A 15,212-nucleotide genomic window follows, 5' to 3' on the forward strand; every position below is an offset into this window, starting at 1 on the left:
TTTTCAAACGGAAGCGTGACTTTTTTTTTTTTTTTTTGCTGTGCAGGGTAGGGTACCTAGCAGGATGTCTAGTTCGTGCACTGCATGAAAAACAACCGGAGCTGCAGATAAGTGAGCGAGATATGCTCTGTGTTCAGATCGCTGGGCTTTGTCACGATCTTGGTAAGCTGTACAAAGAACCAAAGTTGTTGTGTAAAACTGTAACATAAGTTACCTCTCTTTGAGATAGAAAAATCAAGCTAACCAAGAGAAATATGGAAGTTCTGTTTTAATTCTTTAACATCAATATAAATGTGCCATTATTTCTTCCTAGAATGATTCATAAACCCAAAAACCAAACCCATTGCTACTGAGTCAATTCCAACTCAGAACGACCCTCTACGAGAGTGGAGCTGCCCCATAGGGTTTCCAAGACTGTAAATCTTTATGGAAGCAGACTGCCACATCTTTCTCCCGTGTCATAAACGCAAAGCATTTCTATTTTATTTTCTTGAAGTCTTTCAGTGAATTTCCCATGTTAAACATCTTTGCTACAAATTATATGAAGAGACTTTCTGTTAGTGAAGATTTCTGTCCACTATGTTTAGGATGATGTGAATTTGATTTTTATTTTATCCTTCTTGTTGAATAAAATTGCCATTTTTCCTTTAATTACTTTGTCAAACCAAATACATCATTTTTATTCCTAGAATACTAATCTGATTTAGAAGATTAACAGGTTTGGGCCACTTGAATCCAAATAAAAGAATATCGTCCCTTTCCTTTGATGAAGAGAAAAGGAGCTGTCCCTGACAGCTTTAATCACAGTTTTTATTCTTATCCTTGTAGTTCATTTCTACCTATTAGCAGAGCCTGAGAATTAGTGTTCAGGGAGGTGTCTCAGTTTCAATAACCAGATTCTTAAAGGGGACAGGTAGGGTACCCTCTATCATAAATCACCCTGGACAGCTCATTCACCCAGGAGATCTCAGTAGGTCTAGTACCACCGTCTAGATAATAACTGTAACAGATTCTTGGCATTTTGAAAGGGAATCATCTAGTAACCTTCGCTAGTACCCCGGGGTCTAAGCACTGCTGTAATGAGCCTTTACACACAGACTGAGACTACAAAGAAGGCCCCGTCTGTCTCTGCCCAGTAATTGAATTCCATGGAAATTCTGACAGTTCCAAGTTGTACCTCAACAAAGTTTCAAATTATTCAATGTTGTGGAATTTTAAAATCACTTATGAATAAATAAGATAAACTGGTGATCTCCACAAACACTTCTGATTGCCCACATCATCAATAAAAAAATTGACATACAGCCTCAATATGTGTATATTTATTATAAAATATATTATGTGCATTATAAATTTGCATAACTCATAACCCATTGCTGTCGAGTCGATTTCAACTCATAGCGACCCTATAGGACAGAGTAGAACTGCCCCATAGGGTTTCCAAGGAGCACCTGGTGGATTTGAACTGCTGACCTCTTGGTTCGCAGCCGAGCTCTTAATCACCGCGCCACCGGGACTCCAAATCAATTTGCGTAAAAATAGATGTTTTTAAAGGCTGAGAGTAATAAAACGAAGGTATAATATTTTCTTCCTGCACCCTAGTGGTGGGTTGTTCTAAAACTCCTATTCTAATCCACAAATACTCAGTTTGAAGATTCCAAAAGTTAACATTCCTTTAACATTAACGCTCATTTTATTTACACAAAACTGTCTTTTCGTCAGATTTATGTAAGCACTGGTGACTCTTCTGAGGCCCCTTGATGGGAGCTTACTTCTCTATATGGCTCTATTTCCTGTTCTCTTGTTTTAGAAAATAGGAAGGAAGCATTGTTCCCTTTTGTGGTGTATGTATAGATTATTAATTTCTGTTGATATTCAAGTTAGAAAAATGAATCCTATTTTTACCAATTTACGAACATTTTTCTTTCTTCTAAGGCTGCTTTTGTTTTTAAGGTCATGGACCATTTTCTCACATGTTTGATGGAAGATTTATTCCACTTGCCCGCCCTGAGGTAAAATGGAAGGTATGTATTTATATATTCAATATGCAATAAAAGGACTATTTGAGTGGGTTATTAAATTATCTGTGTGGTTCCACTGTTGTGTTATATTTCCTATTACAGTTTTCAGGGTGTGAGTGTGTGTGTATATATATATTTTTTTGTTTATTTGTTTTGTGTTTTCCATTTGATCCTCACAGTAATCTGTAAGGAAGGAATCATTATCTCCCTTTCATAAGTAAGGAAACTTGAAGCTCATAGAGAGGTGTGTTGATGCACCCAAAATCACAAAGCTGTTAAACGGTAGATCCAGCACTAAAAAACCAGGTTTCTTGACTGCCAATTTAATGCTCTTTCTACACTATTGCACTCCTGTAAAATAAAAACATAAAAGGTCAACTCTAGTTCTGACTCATTTGGTATGACCACGAAGTAACTAATACCAACCAAGTTTCATCATATATATTAAATTAACCATTTTACAATTAGGCATTTGCACATGGCTGACCCATATTTTTGGATTTTTTAAAAATCAATTTTGAAGTAAAATTAGGTTGGCTCCCCTACCAGCCGTTTTTATCATACTGTATTTCTGGTACCTGGAGTAGAAAAGGGAATTAATATATATCGAAAGGTTATTGCATGTCAACCACTGTTTTCTCCATCTCTCTTTGTTTTTTTAAGGTATAATTTATGTACAATAAATCATATCTTAAGTATATAATTCAGTGAGTTTTGACAAATGTATACATCCATGTAACCAGTCCCCAAGTCAGAATATAGAACATTTTTATCTTCCTGGAAGATTCACTTGTGCCCCTTTCCACTTAATTCTTCCCTCCACCCTCACCTTCTGGTTTTTATAAACACTGATTTGTTTCATCTGTTCTTATACTTGATATAAATAGAATCATATAGCATGTTTTTGTCTGTCGTGACATTGCCATTTTTTGAAGAGCATAGGCCCTGTGGCTAAGAGCTCAGCTGCTAACTAAAAGGTCAGCAGTTCGAATCTACCAGCTGCTCCTTGGAAACCCTATGGGTCAGTTCTCCTCTGTCCAAGAGGGTCGCTATGAGTCAGAATCGACTCATCGGCAGTGGGTATATAGTCAAGTTATTTTGTAGACTGTTCCTCAATTCGAGTTTGAGTTTGTCTGATGTTTTCTTATAGAGTCAGGCTATGCATTTTTGAAAGGAATGCCACAGAAGCAATATTGTGTCTTTCTTGGTGCATAATACCAGGAGGCACATAAAATCTATTTGAGTTAATATTACTGGTGATCATTTGGTTAAGTCAGTGTCTGCCAAATTCATCCCCTATAAAATTACTATTATTCCTCTTGTCATCAATATGTATCTTTGATTTGATATTTAAAAAATAGTTATAGGACCATCCAAGTTGTGATTTTCATCTGGAGTCAGTTTTGGGTTAAGACCTGGAATAGGGCATATGTCTTCAGGGGGTCATCTGATCTTTACAACAATAGTGAACGAGTAAGCAGAGACAAGTGAGCAAACAGAGGAGGCTAATTTGAAATTCCAACCCAGATCTTGACTTCAGAGCTCTTGATAGACTTTTGTTTTTACTGGCAATTTTGTAATTACCCCTTTTCACCACTAGATGGAAGTTCTAACAGAGCTTATAGTTTCACATATTCAAATACTGCAGAACTGAATTTGGTGGTGCAGTGGTCATGAGCCTGGCTGCTAACCAAAATGTCGGCAGTTTGAATCCACTAGCCACTCCTTGGAAACCATATGGGGCAGTTCTACTCTGTCCTATAGGATCACTATGAGTCGGAATTGACTCGACGGCAACGGGTTTGGTTTTTGGGTTTTTTAATTCATTAAAATGGAATTCTACCTGTATGGCCTGGTAATATTCTTCCAGGCAATGTAAATGATTATATCTCATCAAATGCATTAAATATATTTACAAAATAATGAATATGATTTATAAAAGATTTGTAGACTAGTAAAATATTGACAAATTTGACAGGTTTTTAAAAAATATCTGAAAGACTTTAGTTAGCAACTAGATAATTAATGTGCAGTAGAACCTTATCTCTGAATTACCTAGACTCAAGTAATTTTGATAATCTGGAGTCCTAACGAGCCAGAGTCTATAATAGACATATTATGCTGACTTTTTCTAGCACGAAGAGGGCTCAGTCAAGATGTTTGAGCACCTAGTCGATTCTAATGGACTCAGAGATGTCATGCAACACTATGGTCTCATCCCTGAAGAAGATATTTGTTTTATCAAGGAACAGATTACGGGACCACTTGAATCCCCAACAAAGTCTTTGGTTGTAAGTCTGTGTACAACTTAATCTGAGCTGACTAATGCTTTTCATCTAGTCTTTTCTTAATTCCTTCAAAGTTACGCATTTCCCTATTTTACAGGGACTAAATGATAAAATATGTTATATATTTCTATTATTTAATGCAAAAAATGAAAGACAAACTTTTTGTTTGCCTTTTAAGTAAGTTCTTTAAAAATTACCACTCCAAATTTTTTAATGAATATACATGCAGTATTTTATATAGAAACCTAAAATAACTTAGTTTAGAAATGTAAAAGCATATATCTAGTTTATCTGTTAAAATTAACATATTTGAAATATTTAGGTATATGAAGACCTAGGAAAAACTTGAACCACTGCAGAAGAAAATCTACTTTGTTTCTTTTTTTTGATCTTTTGTCTTTTTGTTTTTAAATTAAAAACAGAAGTTGGAAAATAATTTCCCCCTGAGATTCTTAGTTTTTTTTTCCCTCAAATATATACAGCTCCACTTTTAACATGTAAGATAAAGAGATGGAATTTGCAGCAAATATCATATTTCAAAAAAATGGACCTCTGAAGTTACTTCGAACAATGCATATCGTTCTGACTAGGTGTGTAGCTACTTTAAGATAGTACTGTTTTGGATGCATGAATTCAAGCATTATAATTTAAAGAACCTTCTTAATACTTCATAGTTAGATCTTTATTTAAAAAAAAACAAACCAGCTGTTAAACCAAGAGAATACAGAAGCTTAATGGCTGTGGGAAGTATAATAAAGTTAGGATCCTTTCAGTGGCACCAGAAGGTTTAATATTAATAGGATGTTATATAGCTTGGCATTTCTTTCCCCTTTCTACTAATTTGGAGCCCTGGTGGTGCAGTGGTCAAGAGCTATGGCTGCCAACCAAAAGGTAGAGAGTTCTAATCCACTAGCCACTCCTTGGAAACCCTATGGGGCAGTTCTGCTCAGTCCTGTAGAGTCGCTGTGAGTTGGAATCGACTCAATGGCAAAGATTTTTTTCATGTTTGTACTAATTTAGGAATCAAGTGGAGAAAGGAAAGAGTAGAACCTTGTAACTTATCTCATGTTCCCAGTCAAGTATCTGTTCATATTTTTCCTATTATACAATTGCTTTGCCTTGCTTCTAAATAGATTTGGTTCCTACCCTAAAACTCTCAGTGGCTTTCCTTGTCTTCTAGTGGACATATAAAGGGCGTCCCAAAGAGAAAAGCTTCCTCTATGAGATAGTGGCTAATAAAAGAAATGGCATTGATGTGGACAAATGGGATTATTTTGCCAGGTACGCACTGACCACTTCAGAAAAGTGTGTTGAAATCCTTGTATAAATTTAGTGTTAATATTTAAGGTACAGTTTCCTCACTGAAACATTTTATGTTTCTGTCTTTGGAATATTTTTAGAGACTGCCATCATCTCGGAATCCAAAATAATTTTGATTACAAGCGCTTTATTAAGTTTGCCCGTGTCTGTGAAGTAGATAACAAGAAGCATATTTGTACTAGAGAAAAGGTAAGCTATGTCAGTGGAAACAACAAGGAAGGTGTGTAGTTCCTGGTCTGAAATGTAGAAATAACCATTCAACAGTTTGGAAAAACAAGTACCTGATAAATAGTCAATCTCTTTACTTCATGCTTAGCACTTGTAAGTATCTTAAGGCTCTTTTCCTTTCTTTGCATTGTTAAATAATAAAAATAAAATTGTAATCAACATTTATTGAGTGTTGTGCTAGGCGCTGTTCTAAGTGCTTTACATGGATTAACTCAATTCTCACAACCCTGTAAGATAGATACTGTTACTATTCCATTTAACAGATGACCAAATTGAGGCATAGAAAAGGCTTACAATTAATAAGTGGCAGAGCTAGAATTTCATCCCAGACAGTTTGGATCCAGAGCCTAATCCTTAATCACTACTTTAATGTTTCAGAACAGTTAAAATCCTGAAATCTTTAGGTCCCTGCTAGATTACAGAAGTATAAATAAAGAGTGATATAGTATCGTACTATAAAAAGTCTTTCTGTTGAAAAGGGCCATGTAAACCAGAGACTCTATCAGCCTGAGACCAGAAGAACTAGATGGTGCGTGGCTCCCACCAATGACTGTCCTGACAGGGAACATAAGAGAAAGTCCCTGACGGAGCAGGAGAAAAGTGGGGTGCAGAACTCAAATTCTAGTACAAAGACTAGACTTAATGGTCTGAGACTGGAGGGACCCCGGAAGACATGGCCCCCAAACTCTGGGTTAGCCCAAAACTAAAACCATTCCCAAAGCCAACTCTTCAGACAAAGATTAGACTGGACTGTAAGACAAAATGATACTCGTGAAGAGTGTGCTTCGTAGCTCTAGTAGATGCATAAGACTAAATGGGCAGCTCCTGTCCAGAGGTGAGATAAGAAGGCAGAAAGGGACAGGAGCTGGCTGAATGGACACAGGAAATCCAGGGTGGAAAGAAGGAGTGTGCTGTCACATTATATGGAGAGCAACTAGGGTCACATAACAGTGTGTGTATAAATTTTTGTATGAGAAACTAACTTGAGCTGTAAACTTTCACCCAAAGCACAATTTAAAAAAAAAAAAAAAAATGTGGTTCCCAGACCTGCAGCATGAGCATCGACTGAGATTAGCTATAAATGCTGATTTTCGGCCCCAACCTAGATCTACTGAATTAGAAATTCTAGGGCTGGCACCTAGCACTCTGTCTTAACAACCTTCCAGGTGATTCTGATGATCCCTAAAATTTGAGACCCACTGCATTAGAACATCTTAAACTCTGGCTTTTCATCCCTACAAGAAGTAAGTTCTGCCTCATAGCCTGAACTCACTCTCACCTACTAGAATCCCAGAGGTGCTAGGATTTTCAATGTGCATTTGCACGTTTCAGGTGAATCACACCCTTTCTGTGGAACTTTAGCCCCCATCCAATGACATGTTCTAAGCACAGAATTAAAGAATCAAGAAATTCTCCTGTGAGATGACAACATATTCAAGCTTGAACATATGTGCAAACCTCGAGGTGTACAATTTCTCATTGCCAAACTTTTCCTACACGTTGTTAAGAGAAGTAGCTCATGCCACTTTGGTAAATACAAAAATCTCAAAAATTTGCTTTAAAAATTTGAATTATAAATATCTTGCCTTAAAACAAGTCAATATAATGGTACTTTTAGAAGGAAAATTATTTTGATATTAAAAATACCTTTTGATCTTGGGGAAAAAAAATCTGTTGAGAATAAAGAATGTTGTTTGTTTGGTGCCATCGAGTCAGTTCCGACTCATAGCTACCCCTTGTACAACAGAATGAAACACTGCCTGGTCCTGCGCCATCCTCACAGTCATCGTTATGTTTGAGCCCATTGTTGCAGCCACTGTGTCAATCCATCTTGTCGAGGGTCTTCCTGTTTTTTGCTAACCTTTTTCCTTACCAAGCATGATGTCTTTCTCCAGGGACTGGTCCCTCCTGATAAAATGTCCAGAGTACGTGAGACAAAGTTTCACCATCCTCATTTCCAAGGAGCATTCTGGCTGTACTTCTTCCAAGACAGACTTGTCGTTCTTCTGGCAGTCCATAGTATGTTCAATATTCTTTGCCAGCACTGTAATTCAAAAGTGTCAACTCTTCTTCCATCTTCCTTATTCGTTGTCCAGCTTTTGCATGCATATGAGGATTGAAAATACCATGGCTTGGGTGAGGGAAACCTTAGTCCCCAAAGTGACATCTTTGCTTTTCAACCCTTTACAGAGACTTTTTGCAGCAGATTTGCCCGATGCAATACATCCTTTGAGTTCTTGACTGCTGCTTCCATGGGCATCGCTTGTGGATCCAAGTAAAGTGAAATCCCTGACAACTTCAAAATTTTCTCCATTTATCATGGTGTTTCTTATTGATCTAGTTGTGAGGATTTTTATTTTCTTTATGTTGAGGTGTACATTGACAGGGAACTGCCAGGCTGTAGTGTTTGATCTTCATCAGTAACTGCTTCAAGTCCTCTTTACTTTCAGCAAGCAAGATTGTGTCATCTGCATATCACAGGTTGTTAATGAGTCTTCCTCTAATCCTGATGCCACGTTCATCTTCATATAGTCCAGCTTCTCAGATTATTTGCTCAGCATACACATTGAATAAATATATTGAAAGGATACAACACTGACGCACACCTTTCCTGACTTTAGACCACGCAGTATCCCCTTGTTCTGTTCTAATGACTGCCTCTTTATCTATGTACAGGTTCCTCATGAGCACAATTAAGTGTTGGGCAGTTCCCTGTCAATGTTCTGCTACAACTGTTTTGAATTATCTTTGGTAAAATTTTACTTGCATGTGATATTAATGATATTGTTTGATAATTTCCACATTCTGTTGGATCACCTTTCATTGGAATGGGTATAAATATAGATCTCTTCCAGTCAGTTGGCCAGGTAGCTGTCTTCGAAATTTTTTGGCGTATATGAGTGAGCACCTCCAGTGCTGCATCCACTGGTATTCCATCAATTCCTGGAGACTTGTTTTTCACCGATGCCTTCAGTCCAGCTTGTACTTCTTCCTTCAGTACCGTTGGTTCTTGATCATATGCTACCTCCTGAAATGGTTAAACGTCAACCATTTCATTTTGGGACAGTGACTCTGTGTATGCCTTCCTTCTTGTTTTGATGCTTCCTGAGTCATTCGATATTTTGCCCATAGAATCCTTCAATATTGCAACTTGAGACTTGGATATTTTCTTCAGTTCTTTCAGCTTGAGAAATGCTGAGTGTGTTCTTCCTTTTGGTTTTCTAACTCCAGGTTTTTGCACATTTCATTATAATACTTTGTTGTCTTGAGCTACCTTTTGAAATCTTCTGTTCAGCTCTTTTGCTTCATCATTTCTTTGTTTCGCTTTAACTACTCTACATTCAAGAGCAAGTTTCAGAGTCTGTTCTGACATCCATTTACGTCTATTCTTTCCTCTTTTTAATGACCTTTTGTTTTCTTTATGTATGATGTTCTTGATGTCATTCCACAACTCATCTGGTCTTTGGTTATTAGTGTTCAGTGCTTTAAATCTATTCTTGAGATGGTCTCCAAATTCAGGTGGGATATACTGAAGGTTGTATTTTGGCTTCTGTGGATTTGTTTTAATTTTTTTCAGCTTAAACTTGAGCTTGCATATGAGCAGCTGATGGTCTGTTCTGCAGTCAGCGCTTGGCCTTGTTCTGACTGATGATATTGAGCTTTTCTATTGTCTCTTTCCACAGGTGGAGTCAATTTGATTCCTGCAAAGAATATAGGAGTAATAATACCTATTTCCTAGAGTTATTGGATGATTAAAAGAAATATTAAATGTAAGATACCTAGAACAGAACCTGTCACAGAGTCAAAGCACCCAATAGATTTTAGTTTACTATTATTCAGTCAGAATGAAAGTTGCAAACCAATAAATAGCTTCACTAATCTGCCTCCCTCCCCAGTTTTTAGTGGGCTCAGGGACTTTAATGAAGTAGACCCTATGCATAGCCTTCTTGTCTGCCACCATCCCTTTTCCTTGTCTTATAGACTTGTCTTCTCACAAGGTTAACATAATCTGGTACTACATTAATATTTATTACATGTCTTCCTGCAGGAAGTTGGGAATCTGTATGATATGTTCCACACGCGCAACTGCTTACACCGCAGAGCTTACCAGCACAAAGTTGGCAACATCATTGAGACAATGTAAGAAATGTGATTGTTATTTTCCAGTAAAATTCTCTATGATGCTTTGCTAGAGTATCTCAGTTGGGCCAAGTTGAGATTTCTGGATAAATCCAAGTGAATTTTAAGTAAATAAATCTAAAATGGTTTCCTTAAACAACAAAACAAAAACTAGCACACGGTAAACTTAATTTAATTGTAGGAAGAAGTGGAGAATGGATAAAGGGGGTGGATGAAGGGGAGAAGAGCTGATTTAGGCTAGACATGAAGAGGCAGTGCTAGAAAGGCTCAGGATGGTTAAAGGAAAATTATTTAATTTCTGCATCTGTAAAATTGGTTATACCCACCTTGTTGCTGGAAAGATTAAATAATATATCTAAAGCCCTGCCATAGTACCTGGAACATACTAAGCATGGCAGCTCCTATGAACATGTGCTTCTTTAGTATGATTGCGAAGCAGTTCTCTTTAGAATGTCATACCTTCAAGATTTTATTTCCCTAAAGTAGAAAGATTCCCTTAACTTTAAGCAACGCTTGAAGCAAAAATTCAAAATTTCTCACAAGCATAAATTTTTATAAAATGATCCTCTTTAGGATTACAGATGCTTTCCTCAAAGCAGACCCCTACATAGAGATTACAGGTGCTCAAGGCAAAAAGTTTCACATTTCTACAGCAATTGATGACATGGAAGCCTTCACTAAACTAACAGGTAAGAAGTAGAACATAACAAAAGTGGTCATCTCAGATAAAGTATAAGCTGTCCCTGGCTTACAGATGGGTTATTTTCCAAATGTTCAAATGTAGTTCAGATTCCCAAGTGATTATATATTTTTGGATTTGCATTTTAGCTCTGCCTTGTATTAATAAGGTGACCTTGAGAAAGTAATTTAACCGCTGTGCACCTTAGTTTTCTCATGTTATAAAATGGGGGAAACGATACCGAGCACGTAGTTTTGTTGTGATGCTTAAATGAGGAATGTTGTTGTGTGCCACTGAGTCAATTTCAACTCATAGCTACCCTGTGTGACGGAGTAGAGCCACCCATAGGGTTTCCTAGGCTGTAATCTTTACGGGAGCAGATTGCCAGGTCTTTTCTCCTATGGAACTGCTGGTGGGTTCAAACTGTCGACCCTTCAGTTAGCAGCTGAGTGCTTAACCACTGCATCACCAGGGCTTCTACTTGAAACATCATTACTTAGTATTCACTACTATTTATTTCATAATACAGCTCTTCTAATACCATACTAATGCCAACACCTGGCTCACCCTTTTAATATTATTGTCGTTATAAAACAGAATGCAAAACATAGGAACACCTCTCCCCACTCCAGCAGAAACAACAGCTGCAGCTTAGAGTAAGAAGGAAGGAAGAGAGGTGAAGGTTTGGCAGCCAGTTATTTAATGTGGAAAAGTATAGATTGAGAAATAAAGGTCAGCGAAACAAGAGAAGTAGGTCGTAAAAAATATATATACCTGCAGAAAACCAAGCCAAACCAAATCTGTTGCTGTAGAGTCAATTCTGACTCATAGTGACCCTAATGGACAGAGTAGAACTGCCATAGAGTTTCTAAGGAGAGCCTGCTGGATTCAAACTGCTGACCTTTTGGTTAGCAGCTGTAGCTCTTAACCACTATGCCACCAGGGTTTCCAATATACCTACAGAGTTAGGTGCAAATCATGAAACTGACTCTTTTTAACTAAAAGTTAGAAAGCAGTCACATAGCTTACAGAATCGTGGGAAGCCTGGAGGCTCTGAAAATGGGCAAAAACAACAGAAGCTGAGTGGCCTAAGATACACACAGCATCGCACCTAGGCTACCACTGCTGTTCCGTCACTGCTAGATGTGGTTTGCAGCACACTGTCAGAATGAAACCTAAGCCAGTTCTCAAACTGTCTCTGAAGAACCAATTTTCTTTATTTCCAACCCCTCACAGATTGACACTTTTGTAAAATACGATAAAAATGACTTACTAGAAAAATGAAATTGGGGTGGGGACGGAGGAGACATAAAATACAAGCCCAGATTTCTATTATTGAATTTGACAGCCTTTCCATTACATTCAGTAAATATAATCAAAAGAAACACAGTAGAGAAAAATAAAAGAATTACAATACTGTACATGTTGCTCTTTTAAAATACACATATAAGCAATTGATAGTCACTATTACATTTGTAGTATTTTAGTTATTTTGCAACCATAGCGAAACAAAAAATTAGAAGTGAAAATGTAATTTCCCCATATTAAATGTCTTTGTGCACATTGAGAGCATGTATATTTATCTAATTTAGGTTGGACCTGCAACAAAAGTTACTTTAAGGGGATAAAATATATCTAAATTATTTCTACGCTTTTTCTAACATTGTAGTATATAAGCTAGTCTCCCATTGTTATGTTCATAGGAATGGAAGAAATTTTAAAACAATTTAAGCAAGCTGGGGATATTTATTTTTAACTTTTATCCATAATGAAGCAAGTGATACTATATTTAAAAAATTAATCTTTAATCCTTCATCAGAAGCAAGTTAAAACAATTTATCCTGTAAAGTTTTATTTACATTTAAACTGTCTTTTGGTAAAGGAAATGAATTTTGAATTTTGTACACTTTTGGCTCAGTTGACTAACCTTAAAATATCATACATTTGGACGTGGCCTTACAGCTCATGACTAGTACAGAGCTCTCGCTCACTGTCCAGGTTCCGTAACACCCAACTGGTTTTTACCTTGCTCAGAAGATGGTGATCATGTAATTGGTTATTGTAGCAAATGTCAAATTGCTATAGAACTTTCTAAGTGCTTACCAACAATTTCTATACTTAACCCCACAGACTAGTTGACAAGCTTGTATACAAGCACTGGCCCACAGATCCCACTCTGAGTAGCAGTGATCTAAACTATTCTCGCTCCTTTGCATCATTTGTTCCAAGTACAAAATCCCAGAGAATAGATCACATTTTTGTGCTTTATCTGCTAGAGTATGGAAGAAGAAGCATACAGCCTTTCCACCTCTGATAATTTCAGGCAGGGATAGTCTTGCCTTTCTTACATATTATTCTGAGCAGTGTTGTTGTTAAGCTCCGTGCACTTTGGAGCCCCTGAGTGGGTTCAAGCCGAGTGAGTTCAAACCACCTACCTTTAGGTTAGCAGCCGATTGCAAACCGCTTGCACCACCCAGGCTCCTCATATAATCTAAACCCGTTGCTGTTAAGTAGATTCTGACTCCTATTGATCCCTATAGGACAGAGTAGAACTGCCCCATAGGGTTTCCAGGGAGCGGCTGGTGGATTCAAACTGCTGACCTTTTGGTTAGCAGTCTGAGCTCTTAACCACTGCACCACCAAGGCTCCATACATATAATCTAGGTGTCCTTAACTACGTGACTTTGAAGGATCAAAACCATCAGGACCTGCATTACCTCTGTTGCTTTCCAAAAGTCAGCTCACCTTATCTTTGTTTAAACATCTCCACTTTCTTTTGTTGCTTGGTTGGTTGGTTGGTTGGTTGGTTTTTTAGAATGTTTCTCCACAGTTTACAAGGAAGTGTTACAAACACGCAGCAGTATTGAAAAAAATTTACAATAAACATCTGTATACCCACCACCTAAATTCTAGCATTTACTGTATTTGCTTTATCACATATCTATCTGTTTACCATCCCTTTATCCATCTTATTTTTAATGCATTTCAGAGTAAATTGCAGACATCGGTAGATTTTACCCTAAATCCTTCGGCATGCACATCAATTAAAGGTCAATAATTATTGTAGATTTTTTTTTTCTTTTGATGTAAAATTTGCATACAATTTGTACAAATGCATTTACTAGAGTTTTGACAAATGCAAAATATAGACATTACCTTCCCCTCAGAACTCTGCAGTATTTAGGGGTTGAAGGGGTGTGAGATCTACAATTTTCAAATGTTTCATAAAAATTCACCTAGAGAGAGAGAGACAGAGTGCATATGTGGGAAATGTTAACAATTGATGAATTTAGGTAAATGGTATAAGGTAAAGGATATTTCATTTTGAAAATTTTTAATAGAAAAAGTTGGAGGAAAAAGAAAAAAGCAAGAATTTTTAAAAATTACTTTCTAGTATTATCATGGAATGGAACCTATTAAAACTTTGTATTAAGGAAATTTACCAAATTCTATGTACCTATCACTTAACAACAATTATCAATACATAGCAGTTTTGCTTTACACGCTCCATCCACCCACTCCCTTCAAGCATTGGACTGTTTTGAAGCAGATCCCAGACATAATTTTGTTTGTAAATACTTAAATATCATTCCCTTTAAAAAAAAAAAAAAGTGTAACAACAATAAATTAATACATCCCTGTGTACCCATTGGAGCCCTGGTGGTGCAGTAGTTAAGAGCCCAGCTGCCAAACAAAAAGTGGCAGTTCGAATCCACCAGCTGCTCCTTGGAAACCCTATGGGGCAGTTCTCCTCCCTCCTATAGGGTCGCTATGAGTTGGAATCGACTCAGCAGCAGTGGATTTGGTTTTTGGTTTTATGTATCCATTAAGAAGCCCTGGTTGCACAGTAGTTACGCGCTCAGCTGCAAACCAGAAGGTCAGTGGTTAGAACTCACCAGCCATGATGCGGGAGAGAGATGTGGCAATTTGCTTCCATAAAGATTACAGCCTTAGGAACCCTACTGGGCAATTCTACTCTGTCCTGTAGGGTCGCAATGAGTCAGAATTGACTCGATGGCAGTGAGTTTAAGGAACCCTAGTGGCACAGTGGTTAAGCATTTGACTGCTAACTGAAAGGTTGGCAGTTTGAACCCACCAGCCACTCCGTGGGAAGAAGATGTTGCAGTCTGCTTCCGTAAAGGTTACAGCCTTTGAAACCCCATGGGGCAGTTCTACTCTGTCCTGTAGGGTCACTATGAGTTGGAATCGATACAGTGGCAATGGGTTTGGTTTTATGGGTTATGTACCCATCACCCAGTCATCAGCTGGAATGAATGCAGTCTTGTTTCATCTCTACCCTTCTACTGGATTATTTTTTTTTCCCTTTCTTTTCTTTTTTTTTTTTTTTTTTGTTAATTGTACTTCAGGTGAAGGTTTGCAGAACAAATAGTTTCTCATTAAACAGTCAGTACACATTTTTCTTTTTTTTTTTACACATATTGTTTTATGACGTTGGTTAACAACCCCAGGACATGTCAACCCTCTCCCTTCTCGACCTTTTTTTCTTGGTGAAAATATACATAGCCAAAGATACAC

General features: G+C 37.4%; 1 protein-coding gene across 2 annotated transcripts in view; it reads left to right on the forward strand.

Moving 5' to 3' along the window:
* Window positions 1-15,212, forward strand: part of SAMHD1 (SAM and HD domain containing deoxynucleoside triphosphate triphosphohydrolase 1) — a 51,999-nt gene that overhangs the window by 22,034 nt on the left and 14,753 nt on the right. For both annotated transcript variants that reach the window (XM_023724828.1, XM_004370368.2), the window contains exons 5-11: window positions 47-162; window positions 1,954-2,024; window positions 4,157-4,312; window positions 5,490-5,590; window positions 5,710-5,818; window positions 9,906-9,997; window positions 10,571-10,686. In XM_023724828.1, coding sequence (XP_023580596.1) covers window positions 47-162; window positions 1,954-2,024; window positions 4,157-4,312; window positions 5,490-5,590; window positions 5,710-5,818; window positions 9,906-9,997; window positions 10,571-10,686 — 761 coding nt within the window. The remainder of the gene's footprint in view (window positions 1-46; window positions 163-1,953; window positions 2,025-4,156; window positions 4,313-5,489; window positions 5,591-5,709; window positions 5,819-9,905; window positions 9,998-10,570; window positions 10,687-15,212) is intronic.

This window comes from Trichechus manatus, unplaced genomic scaffold (genome assembly GCF_000243295.1).
Source record: "Trichechus manatus latirostris isolate Lorelei unplaced genomic scaffold, TriManLat1.0 scaffold00008, whole genome shotgun sequence".
Lineage (NCBI taxonomy): Eukaryota > Metazoa > Chordata > Mammalia > Sirenia > Trichechidae > Trichechus > Trichechus manatus.